This window comes from Rissa tridactyla, chromosome 7 (genome assembly GCF_028500815.1).
Source record: "Rissa tridactyla isolate bRisTri1 chromosome 7, bRisTri1.patW.cur.20221130, whole genome shotgun sequence".
NCBI classification, from domain to species: domain Eukaryota; kingdom Metazoa; phylum Chordata; class Aves; order Charadriiformes; family Laridae; genus Rissa; species Rissa tridactyla.
The window spans coordinates 41,967,238-41,983,942 of record NC_071472.1 but is presented as its reverse complement, the minus strand read 5'-3'; the positions used below and the strand labels follow the sequence as shown (position 1 = coordinate 41,983,942).

At 44.6% G+C, this 16,705-nt stretch overlaps 1 protein-coding gene across 6 annotated transcripts in view; it reads left to right on the top strand.

The window, feature by feature from the left end:
* The window catches only part of ABCA12 (ATP binding cassette subfamily A member 12), a 117,242-nt gene that overhangs the window by 16,478 nt on the left and 84,059 nt on the right, over positions 1–16,705 (top strand). For 5 of the 6 annotated variants that reach the window (XM_054209544.1, XM_054209545.1, XM_054209543.1 and 2 more), the window contains one exon: positions 15,224–15,317. In XM_054209544.1, the coding sequence (XP_054065519.1) occupies positions 15,224–15,317 (94 nt within the window). Of the gene's footprint in view, positions 1–10,555; positions 10,943–15,223; positions 15,318–16,705 lie in introns of those variants that run through there. The other variant, XM_054209548.1, reaches the window with a different exon arrangement.

The window sequence follows — 16,705 nt, the reverse complement described above, 5'->3', positions numbered from 1 at the left end:
AGCCTCTGGCTCCACAATCCAGAGCCCCAGTTCCTGCAAGGATGCCATCGCAGGCTTTTCTTACCCCGTGCGGGTAGCTGTTCCACATTAAAGTTGTCTGTGGCGTTAAGCATGTGTATAAATGACTGTAGAAGTGGGGCTTTGGGATATTTAAGGACTATGAATTTTAAGATGGCTTCTTCTGAGGATTTTGCAGGCAGATGTGCCTGCCCTTCCCATACTCCAGCTCTGGAAATGTGTCCATAGTTAGCTGATACACCATGCCTCTCACCATGGCTGGATTTGCATTATTCCTGCTCAGCTTAGAGCAGAAGGAGAGGTCAGGTCTGTGTTATTGATGATGGCTGAGCTACCCGCACCATGGTGGGAGTCCCAGCTTTGGTCTCTCTTCAGCAGCAGGGAGGGGGGTGATGGGAGAGTGACTCAGTGCCCCTAAGCTGGCTGCACGCACTGAAACAATCTATGGAAACGGCCTCTGCTACAAGAAAGCACCTAAATGTAGTGTCATCAAAGCTATTTTAGTACCAAGTGAAAGAAGAGGCCCTCAAATTACCTAATATTCAGGGGTCTGAACATACTTAACTCTAAGCATTGCAGCCACCGCTATGCGTGCATCTGAAAGTCAAGGGAATCTTTGGGACTCTTCCATATTCAAGGAAGGGTGCTGCTGAAACTGCCTATGCTCTCACCCCAGAGCGTGTGGGGATTATTCCACCTTCTCACACGCATAAGAGTTTTTTGCCAAAATCTACCTCCCTTTGCCAAAACATTGTTTAACAAGGATTTTTTTGAATTAAGATTTTCATCAACTTTCCCGTGAAATTTAAGATACTTCACTGTCAAAAACCATGGTCCATTTGGATGACTTGTAAGAAATTGCATCAAAGTGATATGAATATATGGGACTGAGCGAGTCTCTGTAAATACCAGTGGTGTAGGAACAGAGTGTTTTACATGAATGGGCCCCCAAGGCTCTTGCCTGTCTCAAAATGATACGTTCTTGGGCAACCTTTGTGCCCAAAGCAATGTGAAAATAGTCATGCAGCTCAAAATTCCTTGCAATATTTTATTCCATTGCTAGGCTAGCCTTTTTCCAAATTCATCTGTGCCTAACTCACTTCATGTAAATGCAGGAGACAAAATGTTTGTTCTACGATAGCTGGAGTAGTCATGCAAGCCAGTGTCTAGATATCATGGACTCCTCAATACTGCTATTGTTAAGAGGAGAAATTTTTCTTATGGGGGACAAGTTGATCTGTTGGTTGATGATTTCTGCTATTACATGTTATGTTATTTGCGCTCTCTAGGTTTCTTCATACAAGTTAAACAGCCTGCACTGGTGAGCAGGTTAATGCCTTGCTATGTTGTCTGACTGACACTGGATATTATCTCCACAGTTATCCTCTGGTCTAACTTCTAGGAAGAAGTTATATCCCAGATAAATATCACTATCCAATTTCCCCTCAGAAGTCCTTACTGCTGCCTTTGAATTATCAGAATGGCACAAACTGAGGCTTGTTCACCCATTTCTAGTGAGATACAAGTATACATCTATGTATATTATAGTTTGTCTTGAAACTAGTTTTGGAAAAGAAGGCATCAGCTAGTTCCTTTCAAGGGGTTACATAGGTCAGTGTCTACACAGAGTGCACTCTCTCATGCTGTTTTTTCCTCAAGCAGACATCTTGTGCTACTTCTGTTTTCTTGGAGGCCATGAATGTTGCTTCCAGTGCATCATGAAATGTCTCATTATTAAGTAATTAGAGAATGGTTTTTATAAGCATTTTTACTGTAAAGAGCCCCAATTATTATTATTATTGTTACCTTCTGGCAATGGAGGGGAAGACACTGATGAATCCTCTTTTGATGTCTGTTGAAACAAGCTGAAGAAAAAGGGCAGACCTTTGGATTCTAAATAATAATACTATCCGTAAATAATAAAGCTCTTCAGGGCCCTTTGTAGGCAGACTGTAACTTCCTGCCGAAAGGTATTCATCTTCATGCACAGGCACAGTGTCTGGTCCTGTGCTTCTCTCTTGCCTGTGGTTCAGGTGCATCTCATGGCTATAAATTTCTTACAGAACACAGTTCTTATTGTGGTAGTTGTAATGGCATCCAAAAGGATGCACATCTGGGTTTTTTTTCTGGACAGAAATTTTGTTTGGGCAAGAAACAAAAACCCAAGAACCAACAAACAAGGTAATTTGAGATTTCCAGACATCCAGACTCGAGAGAAGACTACAATTCTGCCCCAGTTCTGCGACTTGGTAGCTGCAAAACCCAGCAAGTCATTTGGGATGGCTTGGACTTTGGACTAAGGACCCCAGAATATAGTCACCAAGCCACCTTGCTAACACTGCCATCCAGAGGTCCTGGACTAATGGCTCTAGACAACTTGCTTTTCAGCTTTGCAGAGCACATATAGTAGGACCAGTACAACCAGGACCTGTCTGACCTGCTGAGCAGGTCCTACATGGTGGATCACTGTATGCCCACCAAGCATGGCCCGCTGTGGATGTGATCGACTATCTGTGGCTATCCAGAAGATGCTGGACTTGCTGTGCCCTTAGTGCAAGTCTGTCCAACACTACCTGAGTTTGACTTCTCTTTCTCTGTTCCAAACCCAAGAAAACTTCCATGTGATGGAAGCAAAGTCACAATATCAACTCCAGACTTTGTCTTGCTGTCATTTCTGTTTGGAAAATAAAACTGCAGCATGGGGTTAGGTAAATCAAGTGGTGAAAACTCTGTGAGGTATAAATCTAGAGTGGGATCTTGCCCATTTGGTCATTCAGGGATGGGCATATCATAGCTGAAGACCTCTGTGTGTATCAAGGGCAACTCCCAAGATAAGAACACATCACGAAACCAACTAGTGAGAGCGTACTGGCGGCAGGCAGCTGGGTAATTGCAAACTCTAGGTCTGCAGTTGAGGCCCCGGTACACAGCAGCACATCTTACAGCAACTCCCAGGGAGCCGCTGCCGTCCCCAGCACGTGTATCACGCCTGCTCCCCAGCTCTCCAGGGTACACGCTGCCTGCCTTGTGCTCAGGCACATACGGATTTTGAAATACAGGCTGTAAACTCAGAGCATGCCTTATAATGAGCCCTTCTCATGGGCACTGCACTGCCTTCAGCCCAGTGAGTAAGATCAGAAAGCCTTCATGAAGGACCAGCTTGTTTTCTTTCAGGAAGGGTGCCGGGATGCCAGTCATTAGGGAAAGGAGGGGTGAGCACTCTCTCCCAGGCTGATTACTGAGCCTCAGGTTGAGCCACCCTCCCTCACCCATTGCCGATCTCCATTGTATGAGTCAGAGAATCAAACCCATTTTGGGGACATCTGTCTTTTATCAATGACCTGAAGAGGGAAAGGGGCTCTTTAACCTTTCCTTTGCTATAAATTAAGGAGCTCTCAAAAACAGTCTGTAGGTCAGCAAGCTTCTGTCTGTGCTCCTCCATCACTGCAGTGCTTGTATGAGATTGTTACAACACATATTTTTCTTCTACAGCAAGCAGGTTCCCAGCTACAGGAGGCTGACAGGCCTTGTGCAACTTGTCATTACTCATCAGCACTCCCTATGCTCGTTTAGATCTCAGGGTGTGGTTTTAATTAGCTGATTTTGTAATAACACCCAGATGACTTGGTGATGGATAGACACCCTAGAAACCTATTAAATAGGAGTGTAGTGACTCCTTGTCCTTAGAGCATTCTCTTAGATTATTATTTGCTTCTAGAAATTGTGATGGTGTTTGTCCATCCTTCCCAATAGCTTCCCAAACTGTTGGCTGATTTCAGCCAGGTTATGCTGGTGGATAAATCCTACAGGAATTATCAGACCTGTAGATATTTCATAGAAACCTATAACCAGGTACAAGAGAAAGAATAGTTTAAGTGCCTGGACTAAGAATCCTGTGCTTATTTAGGTAACAGAAAATTCCTGTGGGAAGGAGCATGTATGAATGCCCCAGCTATGGGGGGGAAAAAACATTGCTTGCAACTCAGTTACTAAATCTGAGCAAACTGGACTATAAGTAGGTGTTTTATTATCCTATAATAACCTCAGTTTATGACTTCTGTTGCTACTTTTAAGTTCTCTTATCTCAGCAGCTTAGCGATGTCTTCCATTTTGCTAGGCTTCTGTGGTCTTCAGCATGTGTCAGCCAAGTCTCACGGGCTTTTGCTGAAGTTGCCTGGGGCTTTGAAGTGGTCTGCCATCAAAGTAGGTGCTTGGCCAAGGACTCTTTAGTATTTGATATCAGATACAGTCAGCTTTGTATATCCAAAGACTATATTGTTTGGAGCCAAACAAAGCTTTGCTTTGGTTATCTTTATAACACTGAGCAGGTTTTTGGTCTAGTTGGTTGCCTTTTGAAAAACTCATAAAATACCCTCTGTACAAGTTGAACTTTTGCTTTACCACTGTTTCGGTGGGGTTTCATCGGGCTTATTTTTCGGTGGTGTCCTTAGGTCTGAAATAACAAGTTCTTCTCTAAACTTATGCAGTCAAGACCATCAGATGTCTTCCTAAGAATGTCTTGCCCCATGTTGTGCGAGTTAGACAGCTGTTGGTTAGCTGCAGTCATGTATACCTGACCTAGATGTGTATTTGGGTATTTCAGCCCACTATTTCAGGCTCTGTGGAAAGACGTCTGTCCCTACATAAGCCAGCCAGTCCCATTTTTATATGGGAGAAGCAAGAGGAGCTTTCTTTTTCAGTACTGGTGATCACTGCTCTGTTGACACTGGCTTCATGTTCTGTATTGCGGTATCTGTCAGGATATATGCTCTTGGTGTTTTTTCTTTCTACTTTTTCAAGGCAATCAGCTGTGGAGCCAAACCTGCATTTATTATGTGACAAAGAAAAAACTTTGTTTCTAAATTCAGATATTTGAGGGTTTACCTTCCCATCGTGTGCAGATGACTATAGTTAATTTTTACCTTAATACAATTTTAATCTTTCAGAAAATGTGCATTTCCATTGCATTCAGAATAGCACGCTCATGATACAGCTGTTGTCGCAAGTGGATCTTGCCTCTGCTGTTTCCTTATCCTTGCAGTCTGTCTTTAGGCCTCTTAATTTGGAAGCTGGTTTGTTGGAACTTTTTGACAGCTCTGCTGACAGTTTCATTTGGAAAGCATGGTTGTCCCCAGCCTTGGAAATACCCATTGTTCTTTGCAAAGTCAAATCCACTTTTCACAGTGACCTTGCTTTGACCTTGTTATCAGTCTTACCATAAATAGTGTGATCTCCAATTAGTCCATCTGTCAGCTGCCCAGGTTCACGTGACAGGACATGAGTGCTGCCACGCAGGTTGGAAACTAGCTGAATGCACAAAGAATGATAAATGTTAGAGGATTTGGATGCTGGTAGCTGTCTCATATCTTGTTGCAAGCCTTGGCATTAGATCCGGACTTAACATTGTAAAAAATCTGGAGGAAGGGTTAAAGGACATACTAATGAAACTTGCAGTGATATCATCTGCTTGCTCTTATAAAGCAAGGCTCTTGAGCAAAGTCTGCATTGAAACAGGCATGCCCACTGTTGCATCAGGCGATGCAACAGGATTTAGTGAGTTTGTGTAAATTAAAAGTTAGACCCTGGCCCCAAGAATAAAGATTTTGAGAAAGGGTGTTAATTAACAGGGCACTACACATCACCAACGGACCCCAAGTTGGTGGGCTTGAATACGTACTCTGAGGAGCTATACATTGCTGGGTTATTTGATGAGCAAGAGGGTGCAATAGAAGGGGTGCATGGCTCTGCTGGTGAACTTTTACTTTACCAGCGAGAGACTAAACTGGGGTTATTGGTGGCTGCCAGGATCTATCAGGAGTGACTGCCTTTCACTGTCCGTCGCTTGTCCCTGCAACTCTTTTTTTGTCTCACTTTAGTCCTGGTTCAGCATTGTGAGTGAATGGTATCACAGGATTTTGTAACTGGTGGAAAAGGGGCAGCGTGAAGCCTGCAAGCGGCCTGTGGCAAGGTAGGTGTGCATGTGGGAGCCTCGCAAATAAAGCCCTCAGCTCCTGGGCGTGGTGGGAAATGATTCATGGACCTGTAGGTTTGCTAAGACCAGATGTAAATGAATGTGACCTTAGGACAAAATGAGTAGGGTAAAGGGCTGGTTGGTAAAACTGCACTTCTGCGCAGCAGCACCATGACTTTAAAGACAAAAGTTGCATTTCCCTACACTTCCCTAAATCTATTCCTGTAGAACGTTGTTGACATAAGAGGAAAAAACCCACTGATGAGCTCTTCTGAAAATCCTGTCCCAAATGTTATCAGCCTGTGGCGCCTCTAATTCACCTGCAGTTTCCACAGTGGCTAAAAATATTGCTGCCTCATTAGGATTTTTGGAGGGCTCTGACTTTTTTTCAAAAATGCTGAGTGGGAATCTCTCTAAAAACCATGCCTTGTTCACGTGCCTGAAATTACACACCCAGGAAATGTCGAGGAATTTACATTTGTAGGCTCCTGCTGTGCCTTTGGAAGGAATTTGGAGCAACCAGACCAGAGAGTATCTGCAGTCTCTCACTGGGGAATGCTGTGGGCTGCTCAGCAAAAGACTTTTCTATGATTTAGCAAATGGTGTTCCAGTTTGCACAAGTGTCTTATGCCATTTCAGCATCATCCGGCACTGTGTTGCCTAACGCTGCCAAGTCCTCAGGCAACTGCTTCTCTACCTGTAAGGAAGGTAGTGTTTTAAATTGGCTGTAGACTTTTAACTTTTACCTTCCTCGGTGCTGCAAGGGCGTGTGATGTTCTTCGATTCCTACTCATTCTGGTTTCAGAGCATCCTAAAACCTAGACTTGATTTGAAGGCCTGCCCTTTGATAGAGGGCTATGCCGTGAAAATGAGCAGCCAAGGGCTTTGAGCTGAAAATCAGTTGTACCTATTGCATGAAGATTTTTCGTGCTCTGTTCTGGTAGAAATGGTGACACTTGCATTTTGTAGTGCCTCGCTAGTGCATGTGACCGTAGCAAAGTGCCGTCTAGCAGTATGTGCAAGCGTGAACGTACCTTTCAGCAAATAGGTCTGCAGGTGCCCTACAGCTTGCAGATACGAGTGTGGGGCTGAAGTCTGCTCACTCAGCAGTCCTTCCCCTGGCTTGGTTTGTGGATAAGAGATCACAGCTAAAATCTATGCGTAGCTTCCCTGAGATCTCTACGGAGAACATGTCAAATATTTGATCAGTATTAGCTTACACAAGCCATGAGAAAAGCCAATCTGTGGCACAGTCTGGACTTGCTCCTGAGCTAAGTTCGGTAACTAAAGACACTGCAAACTCTGTAAGAGGAAAGTACCAAATTCAGAGTCCTGCCTCTTCATGAGTCATGGCATTACCCCATCGCTCCCCTTGCAGATCTCCTTGGGTTCATTCCGCTTTGCGTGTGGTTCTCTGGCATAGCAGTTAATCTGGTTCTGCTTCTTCCCTTGCTCCTGGTGTGATCTCTCCTCCTCCAGGCCCCTGAGGGCACCTAACCACTGCTCACCTATGTGCCTCTGGAAGTCTCTGCTGTGGGTTAGTTGTAGCATGCGCAGTCACTGCAAGATTAGTGTTTTGGTTTGGGTTTTTTATTTCGTAGCCAGCAGAATAGATTTTGTCTTTCTTTTCTGGCTCTGACTTCAAGGGGGGTAAATGTTCCGCCCTGTCAGATTTGCTCCAGCTACCCCTGTGTTTAAAAGCCAAGTCAAGCGTGTTGATGAGCAGACAGCTGCTTGCGCTTTGTGGTGCTGTTAGCTTTCTGCTGTGTGGACCTGTTGTTTTGACCAAGGAACTGGTGAAACATTAACTATAAGGCTGGCCATTTCTTCTCATCCTCCCAGTGCGTTAGATCTTGAGAGAGCCCCACACACCCCTGGTGTGTCCCTGTCCATCAGTTGTTCCACAGGACGGTTTTCTCTATTTGTGGGTCCCTTCTTCACATTGCACAGCGTTGCTGCCTGTGGCACGCACAGCTGCTGGCCCTGATACAACAGGACCCATAAGGGCATGTCCCCCTGCAAGCATGTTTCCAGCAGTCTTGCAGATGGTTCCACTCTTAGGCTTTATCCTCTTCTCTTACCAATTCTGTCTGGCATCACTTCCCTAAGCTTTCATTTCTTATAGAGGTAACTCATCACACCCATGGGAAGCACAAGTGCATTCATTTTTTACTGAAGTAAAATCTCCTCTACTTGAAAGAATATCCTAAGGAAAGATCTCACTTTGTGAGTTCTTGGTGTATGGAGAGAGGGTTTTTTGCCCTGGAGGGTACAGCCCCTGCATGGGGTTTTCGTGAGCTACAGCCACCACTGCAGTACATGAGATGAGTCATGTCTCTAAAGACCTGCATTGAATGAAATCACAGTTCAGAGGTCCCCTGAGGGTTTTCTCAGCTTCACGGTCACAAAAGTAGATTCTGCTTTTCTTCCCTGTGCTCTTGAACCAACAATTTGCCCTTCAGCCCAGAAGAACCCTAGTTCTTCAACCAGAGGAATAAACCCACCAAGGATTTACTGGAGAATAAAGAATTTGGCCTTTCCCTCCTCTTCCCCACTGTCACTGGGACATCTGTCTGTTCTGGCCCCTTTGTCCAGGAGTGGCCATGTAGTTGCATAGCCTTCTGTGCCATCTGCAGGAATTGCTAAGTAAAGGAGTTAAAAAGCAAAAACATATAATGGCTTTATAAAGTTCTCATCTTGTTGTTGAATTGGAACAGTATGGCGTTTGGGGATTTGAGCGCAGGTGGTCTGAGAGCCAACTGGCATAGAGTTATTCTGGTTTTACAGTGGTGAACTCGAACAAATTACCCTTTGGGTACTTCCTAAGGGGAATGTTTGTTGACTCAGTTCACAAACGAAGTAAGGATGTGCATTTGCTTGGGAAAATTATTATCCAAATCACAGTGTTCTTTTGAAACAGTTGTTTGACTGAATACCAAAAAGAAGCAATCAGACGCTTGCCTTAAAAGACCTTGGCAGAGCAGCAAATGGTGAAATTATAAATTTCTTCTCTCTTACCCCCTCAGAGCAGAATTGTCTATATTTGGGATTTCTTTTTTCAGCTGCAGAGAGGAAGTGAAATGAGTTTTCAAATGCTGTTTGGACCAAATGCAAAAAATCCTGCTTTGCCTCTTACATATAGCTGAACTAGAATCGTGTCCTGAGGAGCTGGGCTTGTTCTCAACTCACAGACCCAAACGAGATCCCTCTCTCTCCTAAGGACATTTGGTAGGAAAAAAACAAAACAAAGTGAATGTAGAGCTAGGAGGTTAGATGTTTGGGTTTCTTCCCATCACTATACCAGGGAAGCCTTTTAGGCTCATTTTAGCTCCGGCTCCACTCCCACCATTGGAATGTCCAGTCTATTTAGACTGCAGGTATGTGGAGCAGGGACTGCTCCATCTCTGTTGCTATTCCCATCTTTGAAGTATTTCCTAACCAATCCAGAGAAGCTGTTTCTCTTCACTGAGTACCGCATCTCTCTCTTCTCTCTCTTACTCTCACTCAGCACTTTTTGCAGCCCTTAGATCAAAGCCCCAAAATTCCAAGATCATTCTGGATGGTAGGGCTGCTCCCTCCACTTTTGTCCCTGGGTGAAGTTTAGCGAGGACTCCTTCAAGATGTTTTTCATTTTTGAGGCACAAAGTTTGTGGCTGGAAGAAATGCCATGTAGGAGAATCTTTTTTGATCTCTTTTATGGAATATGCTGAGAGGAGTGAAGTCTTCCATGGCTTACCTAGGTACTTTGAGGATGATCTGTGTCAGCAGGTGGGATACTTGAACGTACATGCTCCTCTCCCCAGGGGGACCAGAGCTCTTCTGGATGACCAGAGCTCCTCTAACAAGTCTGTATCTGGTTTCAAAACTCAGATTTGTTATAGTTCTTGCTGCAATGAGTACTCCCCGTCTGCTGTCATTGCTTCCCTTTGTACCTGCCGTTTACTCTTTCCTTTCATCTCTAGCTGTTTTTTTTAAGATACCTTACACCAGCTTGAAAAATTCAATGATCAGTTGAATAATAACAATGTTCAAGCTACGCTAGTGCTCTGAAATCTTCATGGGGTCTGATCCTGCAATCCCTTTCCCAGTGGATTTGATGCGATATACGGAATTGGTGAGGACCCCAGGACTGATCTCCTGGAGGAAAGGGAAGATGCAGGAAGCTGAGCAATTAGATCAGTCCCTGGGATTTTCATTTTACATATATACATATATATATATTTTTTTTTTTAACTCTTTCATTTATTTAATTTCCCTGGATGGGTGTAGGTTTGAGACATTCAAAAGTATTAAAAAAAACCTAATTCTAAATCAGCAATGCCAGGAAGATGCACGCTGTGGATTCTTTCTTCTTCCCAGCCGTTCCCTGTGAACTCGGGGAAGTCGGACTGGCCTGGCAAGTGGCCTAACTCTTGGCTGTTGATGACACCTCTCCAGCAGAAGCGGTGTGTGGGCAGACAGGTCGTTTCATCATGGGGAGGAGGAGGAGGCATGCATCACCTTTTGTTTAAGCAGAAGCATCTTTTTGGAATGCTATCCATTTTATCGGTTAGGGCTTGAACAACGAGCAGCCAGGAGAGGCTGGATATTGTAATTAACGCAAGTGGAGGCAGGCTGCTGCGTCTGCCTGCCTGCCTGCCTGGAGAAGAATAACCTGTTGAATTTGCTAGGAGCTATTGCTGTGAGGACAAGAGCTACAGATACTGGGAGTACAGCAGCCACAAGTGGATGAAGTAGCTGCTTCAGAGCTATGCTGTGGGGAAGAGGCAGAGGCTTGGATATTGGACACTGGATGCCCATTTGGGTTAGAGCCTCCGCTTTTGCTTCCTAAGCCTGGGGAGGACGAATACGCAGCCCGTTCGCTTTTGGTTGAGTCAGCCAAGGATGGCTGCGCTCTCTCAGCACTTGAGGATCCTGCTGTGGAAGAACTGGCTGAGTGTCAAGAGGCAGCCGGTGAGTGTGAAAACAAAGTAGTAGAGGAGGGAGACCTGGAGATCCTAGGAGCTGAGGAGCAAGAGGGGCACCAGACGAGAGGAAGGTCACAGTATTGAAATAGAAATATTTTGAAGGCTGGTAATAGAAGCAGAGGGAAGGAAGGGAATGGCATGGAAGTGAAGGTGGGTCTTTTTAAGCCAAAGCAATTGGGTCTTGCATCGGAGCTCATGTATGAAGGCTCAGGAATCCAGACTGAGTACCACGGATGCCACTGTTGTTCCCTCGGGGCAGTGGTCTGTGCAAACAAACCCATGCACAAACTCATGGGCAGATCTGAATTAACGCTGCAGTTCTGAATCTGCTCCCATGTGAGCAGACCCCATGGTCGGTATACAGCCCCCAAGGAGTCCTTGGGGGACTGGGGGGGTGCTCTTGTACAGGGCCATTTGTAAAGGATGGACAAAGAAAAAAAGTAGCTCTGAGAGATGTAGGTGGGAGAGATTTCCAGTGCAGTCCAGTGTGTTGCAAATCAGACACCCCAAATGGTCTTTCTTTCCGAAAGATAAACCATTGCCAGCAATGTCCAGAGAGCAATCTGAACCGCAGCAGCAGCAGGGAGGCAAATGTTCCTTTGAGTGGCATTGCGTGTCCAGGCAAAGCCTGCTCAGTAATTTTGTCCCAGGCTGGTTTCGATACAGCTGCACTGTAATTTCAGCAGAAGCATGCTGCAGTTCGTGGGCTTGTATCGCAACCTGTCCTCTTGCTAGTAATCCAAACGTGATGGGTTTTAAACTCTTTTGTTGAATGGAAGCTTTGGCAGGTACAGAAAATGCTGACGGAAGAGAAATGGTGATGGAGGGTGTGATGTGAGGACGGAGTGAAAGGCCGTATCACCGCATGCTTCTGCAAGGTCCATTCTTGCCTGCCCTGTCCTGCCTCTTAGTTTTGGAGCCTGATTCAGGGAGGTGCTGAGTTCATCTGACTCCCTGTGCTCTTCCGTAGGAGCTGTGGATATGCTGTGCACCTTAAAGTAGCGTATCCTTCACCAGTGCTAAGGATACAGGAGACTTTTTCTGAGGTGCAGAGGAATCCCAATAAATTACCTCTAATTTCTCAAGAGAAATTCTAGTAGCCTTGTTAAAAGCAGAAGGCTTTGGGGTCTCTTCCAACTCTTGTGTACCCAGAGTAAATGGTAACATAAGCTCTGCCTGTGCTTCTGACCGTACAGTCTCACTTGCTTTAATGCTGGTTTCCTATGGAGTTGAAATACCAATTCTGTAGAGTAGAAATGTCAATTAAATTAAAAATCTGGACACTACCGATTATTATGGCAGACATTCCCTGCAGCCCTCCTTCATTTCCCTCTCTTGCTCCAAACTGGGGAGCTTGCTCAGTCTGGAGAGGGTGTGAGGAGGTGAACCCAGATCTCTGCTCCTGAACACATCCTGAGTTCTCTGTCCTCCTGCTTGTGGCTTTTCACCTCTGTAATCTGACTTCACTTATGGACCAGGCATTTAGAAAGCTTTTTTTTTTTTTTTTTTAGTGTGCTTGTTTTGTGAGCGAAGCGTTCTGTAGTGCTTCTCGCTTTCTGATAACCTGTGGAGGTGGTTCCTGCTGCTGCAGCGGTGTTGGCTGTCCTCGCTGGGGCTGATTGGTATGTCACACGATGGCCTGACACCAGGCAGCCCCCGTCCTCCTCCCCGCAGACTCCAGTGCTTTCCTGCTCTGTTTGTCAGCCTCTCCAGGGCTAGTAAACAGATTTGCTTCTGCCTTTTCCTTTACACTTTATTTCCTCTGTGAGCTCTCTGCAGAGCCCCCGGAGACGCTGCTTCTACCTGTGGAGAGCTGCAGCTTGCTTGGCTCTCAATTTGTTGAAATCAGCTGAAGCTCTGCATCCATGGCCAGGGAGTGCCTTGATATGGGTTGCTCCTGCCAAGAAAGGAATGGTTGCCAGTTTAGGTGGCGGCCTTCTTGGGAGCAAGGTTTGGCCTGCGTACCGAGGGGAACTGGAGAAATCGGTGCCTCTTGCACTTTTGTTGCTTTCCATGTGTCACTTCTAGGCAGCTTGATTATTTAAACAGAGGCAGGAGGGAGAAAAAATGTGCCTGCATCCAGAGATACTAAGTAAGGTCTAAGCAATTAAACCTACTTTTAGCAGTGAAATAATCCAGCAGGCAAAGGATTATGCAAACTACATCACAGTACTTAATGTCCCAAGAGCCAAATTGAGGTTGGTTTTCGCTCCCTTCAAGTCAACATGTTCCACCTGCAATCAGTTTGGCCAGGGTGGTTGTCTTGTTTTTGTTAACTAGAAATGCCTGGGATAGTGGGAATGCTGTTGTGTTGCAACCGATGTACCCGGCTACCATTAAATCCAATTAAGTCAAAGGACAGAGATGCTAAGGGAAGATCTGTCTGCAAAGTGTGGCGTAGAAGCACCATTTTAGATCCAAACGGAGAGCTACAAAAATTTCCCTGAGTAGAGATGATCAGTATTCATTTCTTCCCCGAGAATATGACAGATCTCTTGCCCTTCCTTTAGGCAGGCTCTGACTAATATCAGTTTCTGCGCTGTTACCCCATAATTTTACTTTAGCCTACGTGGTACTAAACCAGGAGGATATGTTAATAATACCGTTTGCATGTGAATTAATCAGAGTTAAATAGTGTGTTTGGGAACTGATTATAGGGAAAGGATGTGATATAAAAAAATTACAAAAAGTTGTTAGTTTCAGTGATGAATCTTGTTACAAGTTGGCAGTGTATATATAAAAGGCAGAAGGAGTACTGTCTCTAAAAGCTAAAATGTTGCTGAACACTGAAATTATAGGAGTATTATCTCTGAAGGGATGCATGGGGAGGTGCCTTGTGGTTTGATGTCTGTCAGTTGCCTGTTTTGGGGCATGAATCTTGCTCCTGCTTTCATGGCTGTGTCATCTCATCAGGGATGATGGGGATGGAGTTGCTGTAAAACAACCATCTTTAAGCTGAATTGCTCTCCAGGATTTGTTTGTCTGTCTGTTTGTTTGTTTTTATGTTCCAGTAAGTGTTACAGGAAATGAAAACACTGTTATGGGCTTGGAATTACTTTGGAAAACCAGTTTTGGGTAATATGTGCTGATCTGAAAAAAATAGCAACACAACGATGAAAAATGGGATGATTTTGAAGACAGACATCTTTGTGGTTTCAAAAATTGGCATGAAGATAGCACAGCAATTTTGCAGCACAGAGTAGTTTGAGCTTAACTACTGATGGATGGAAAACTCTAATCTAGTAAACACAGTAGCAAGGTAGCCAGCTAGTGCAAAAGCAGTTGATTATTAGAATAATTGCATTTTCCTAGCTTAGAAAACTCCAAGGCTTGTAGTTTTAAGACTGACTTTGAGCGTCCTACCTAGATTGGCTTACTGCACTAGGTGATTAGCAGACTGTGTTGTCTTCATTCTCGTCCATTGAAATGGTCAAGCCTCATGTCAGAGACAGGAGCTCTATAGTATTGAGCTCTATATTTATGTTTTTTCCACTGTATTAGGCCAATTTTACATCATCTCTCTTCCATCTCAGCTCATCTATGTAGACTGTTAAAGTCTGGAAATGGAAAGGTGCCAGAGGTTCGGGTTGTTGGGGTCAGAAGCTCGTATGAGGAATCCTGGTGTTCAAATGTGACTTCTCCAGCCGACTGGTTTCACAACCCCATAAACCCCTTCCTTCACCATGCTTGAGCTTCACATTGGGTAAATGAAAGAAAATCCTTTTTTTCAGCCCTACTGTGAGGCTGAACTACTGTTTGTGAAGAACAGTGAAACTTTTTGGGGGAAAAAAAATGCTGTAGATTTGTCAATTCACTTGTCAAACTCTTTAATTTTGGGTTATAACTCAAAGTCATCTTTACCTGTCGTTTGAGCAGTGCCATTCACTGAAAGTGAAACCAGCCTTTCACACTTCAGCTCTTATCTTGCCATCAGCGCGTCCAAAAGTCTTGTACGTCTCGGCGTGCTTTTACTATTACATAGCAGTGTCTCAAAGCTGTGTAAACACTGTCCCCCATAATTATCAGCCAAACTGAAGCACAGGAAGGCTTGTGTTATTTTCAGGCTTGTTATTTGCTCTTAAAATCTTATGTAGTTTTTCTTCCTGCATAGATAATGCTTGGGTTTTAATAGTATGCATACCAAGACAGGCATGATTTACAATGCGTCTTATAACTCATTTAGGGTGGTACTTGCACATTCCAGACAAACTCTGTGACACATCAATGCGACAAATGTAACCGATATATTTTCATTGCTGTTTTATAGGTATGGTCGTTCATTTTAATTTCCTGGCCTGTGGTTGTTTTCATAATCTTGGCCATTATCCGTCTCAAATTCCCTCCAGAACCACAGCCAAACTGTAAGTAACTGGTTCGTTTTTATGTCTTTGGGGTTTAGTTCTCATTTCAGTGACTGATGTGTTAATTTGATGTGTTTTGTTACTTTTACAAATTTGGTTCTTTGTAGTTTCCAATGGAGATTTCCTGGGATGCAGCATGCTGTAAATAAAATGTCTGTGTTCCTCTGAGGTTGTTTCTGTTTATCGTTGGGTTTTTTTCCAAATTAGTTTTATAATTAGAAAACAACTTTAAAGAACTGTCTCATCAAGATGCACTCAGATACTGCTGTTGTAGGCAGCAGTATAAATCTGCGTGATAAACCGAGGGCCAACAGAGCAGCTGGGGGGGATCTTATTCAGCAAAATGAGTAAGGGCGTAGGCTTCAAGTGGGATTATGAAGGTGAAGTAACAAACGTGAGATTGGTCAACATGAAAGATTTTGCCTTGCGTGTGCTACAGGAAAAAAGCACCTATTCAGGCAGCTACTACTAAGGCCCAGCTGAAGAGTGGTAACTTGTTTGGCTCCTGTGACCTGATGGTCTATGTGAGCCCTTTCTAGCAAGTCAAAGAGCAGCTCTTTGGGTGGGTGAATATTTGGCGGTGGTTAAATGGGTAAAGGGTTTGCACAAGCTGGCTTTCACTTGCAAGCCTTATTTCCTGGGTCAGGAGAACGTGTCTGCATCTCAGAGCATGGGTGTGCTTGAGCTTGCTCTGAAAGACTTACACTGATTTAGTGAGTCCTTATCACCATCAGAAGAAGCATGCCTCCAACTCTGGTCGCATTTGTTTATGAAATTATGTGGTAAAAAAAGCAAGCAGTTTATCCAGTTGGAAGCTTTTTTCTCTTCCACAGTGTTAATTTTGAGTTGGATAAAATCCCTGATTCTGCTCTCTGTGTTCTCCCAAGCTCGGTCTCAGGGGAGGGGAGCGGGTGAAAGGGCTGGGCCCCTCCTTTCAGTGATCGCCTACCTTTTAGTTAGGAGAAATCAACCATGGAGCTACACTGCCTTTGTTATCTGCTCGTTTAGAGGGGCTCCTCGGCCTTATTGCAGAGACCCCGAAAGTGGTTGCAAGATTCTTGTTTCATGTTGCACATCTCATCTGCTGAATTACATCCATGAGCTGCAGCACAGAGCTGTGCCTAGAGCTATTACTGAGAGCCATAGTTTCCCAGCACAGGGTAGGAACAGGGCCTCAAAAATTACTTTACTGAAGGATTTGCAACACCTGATTCACAGGAGAGACACCAGCTTGGATGACCTGCATCAGGCTGTCATCGACCTGCCAAGAACAAAACCCTAGCACAATGTTGGATTTTTGTATTTGGGGCAGGGAGACTGATGCGGGGGGAGAGGAGACATACTCTGACAGCAGTGAGGGCAAGCAGCTGGTTTCCAGTGTTTGTAGC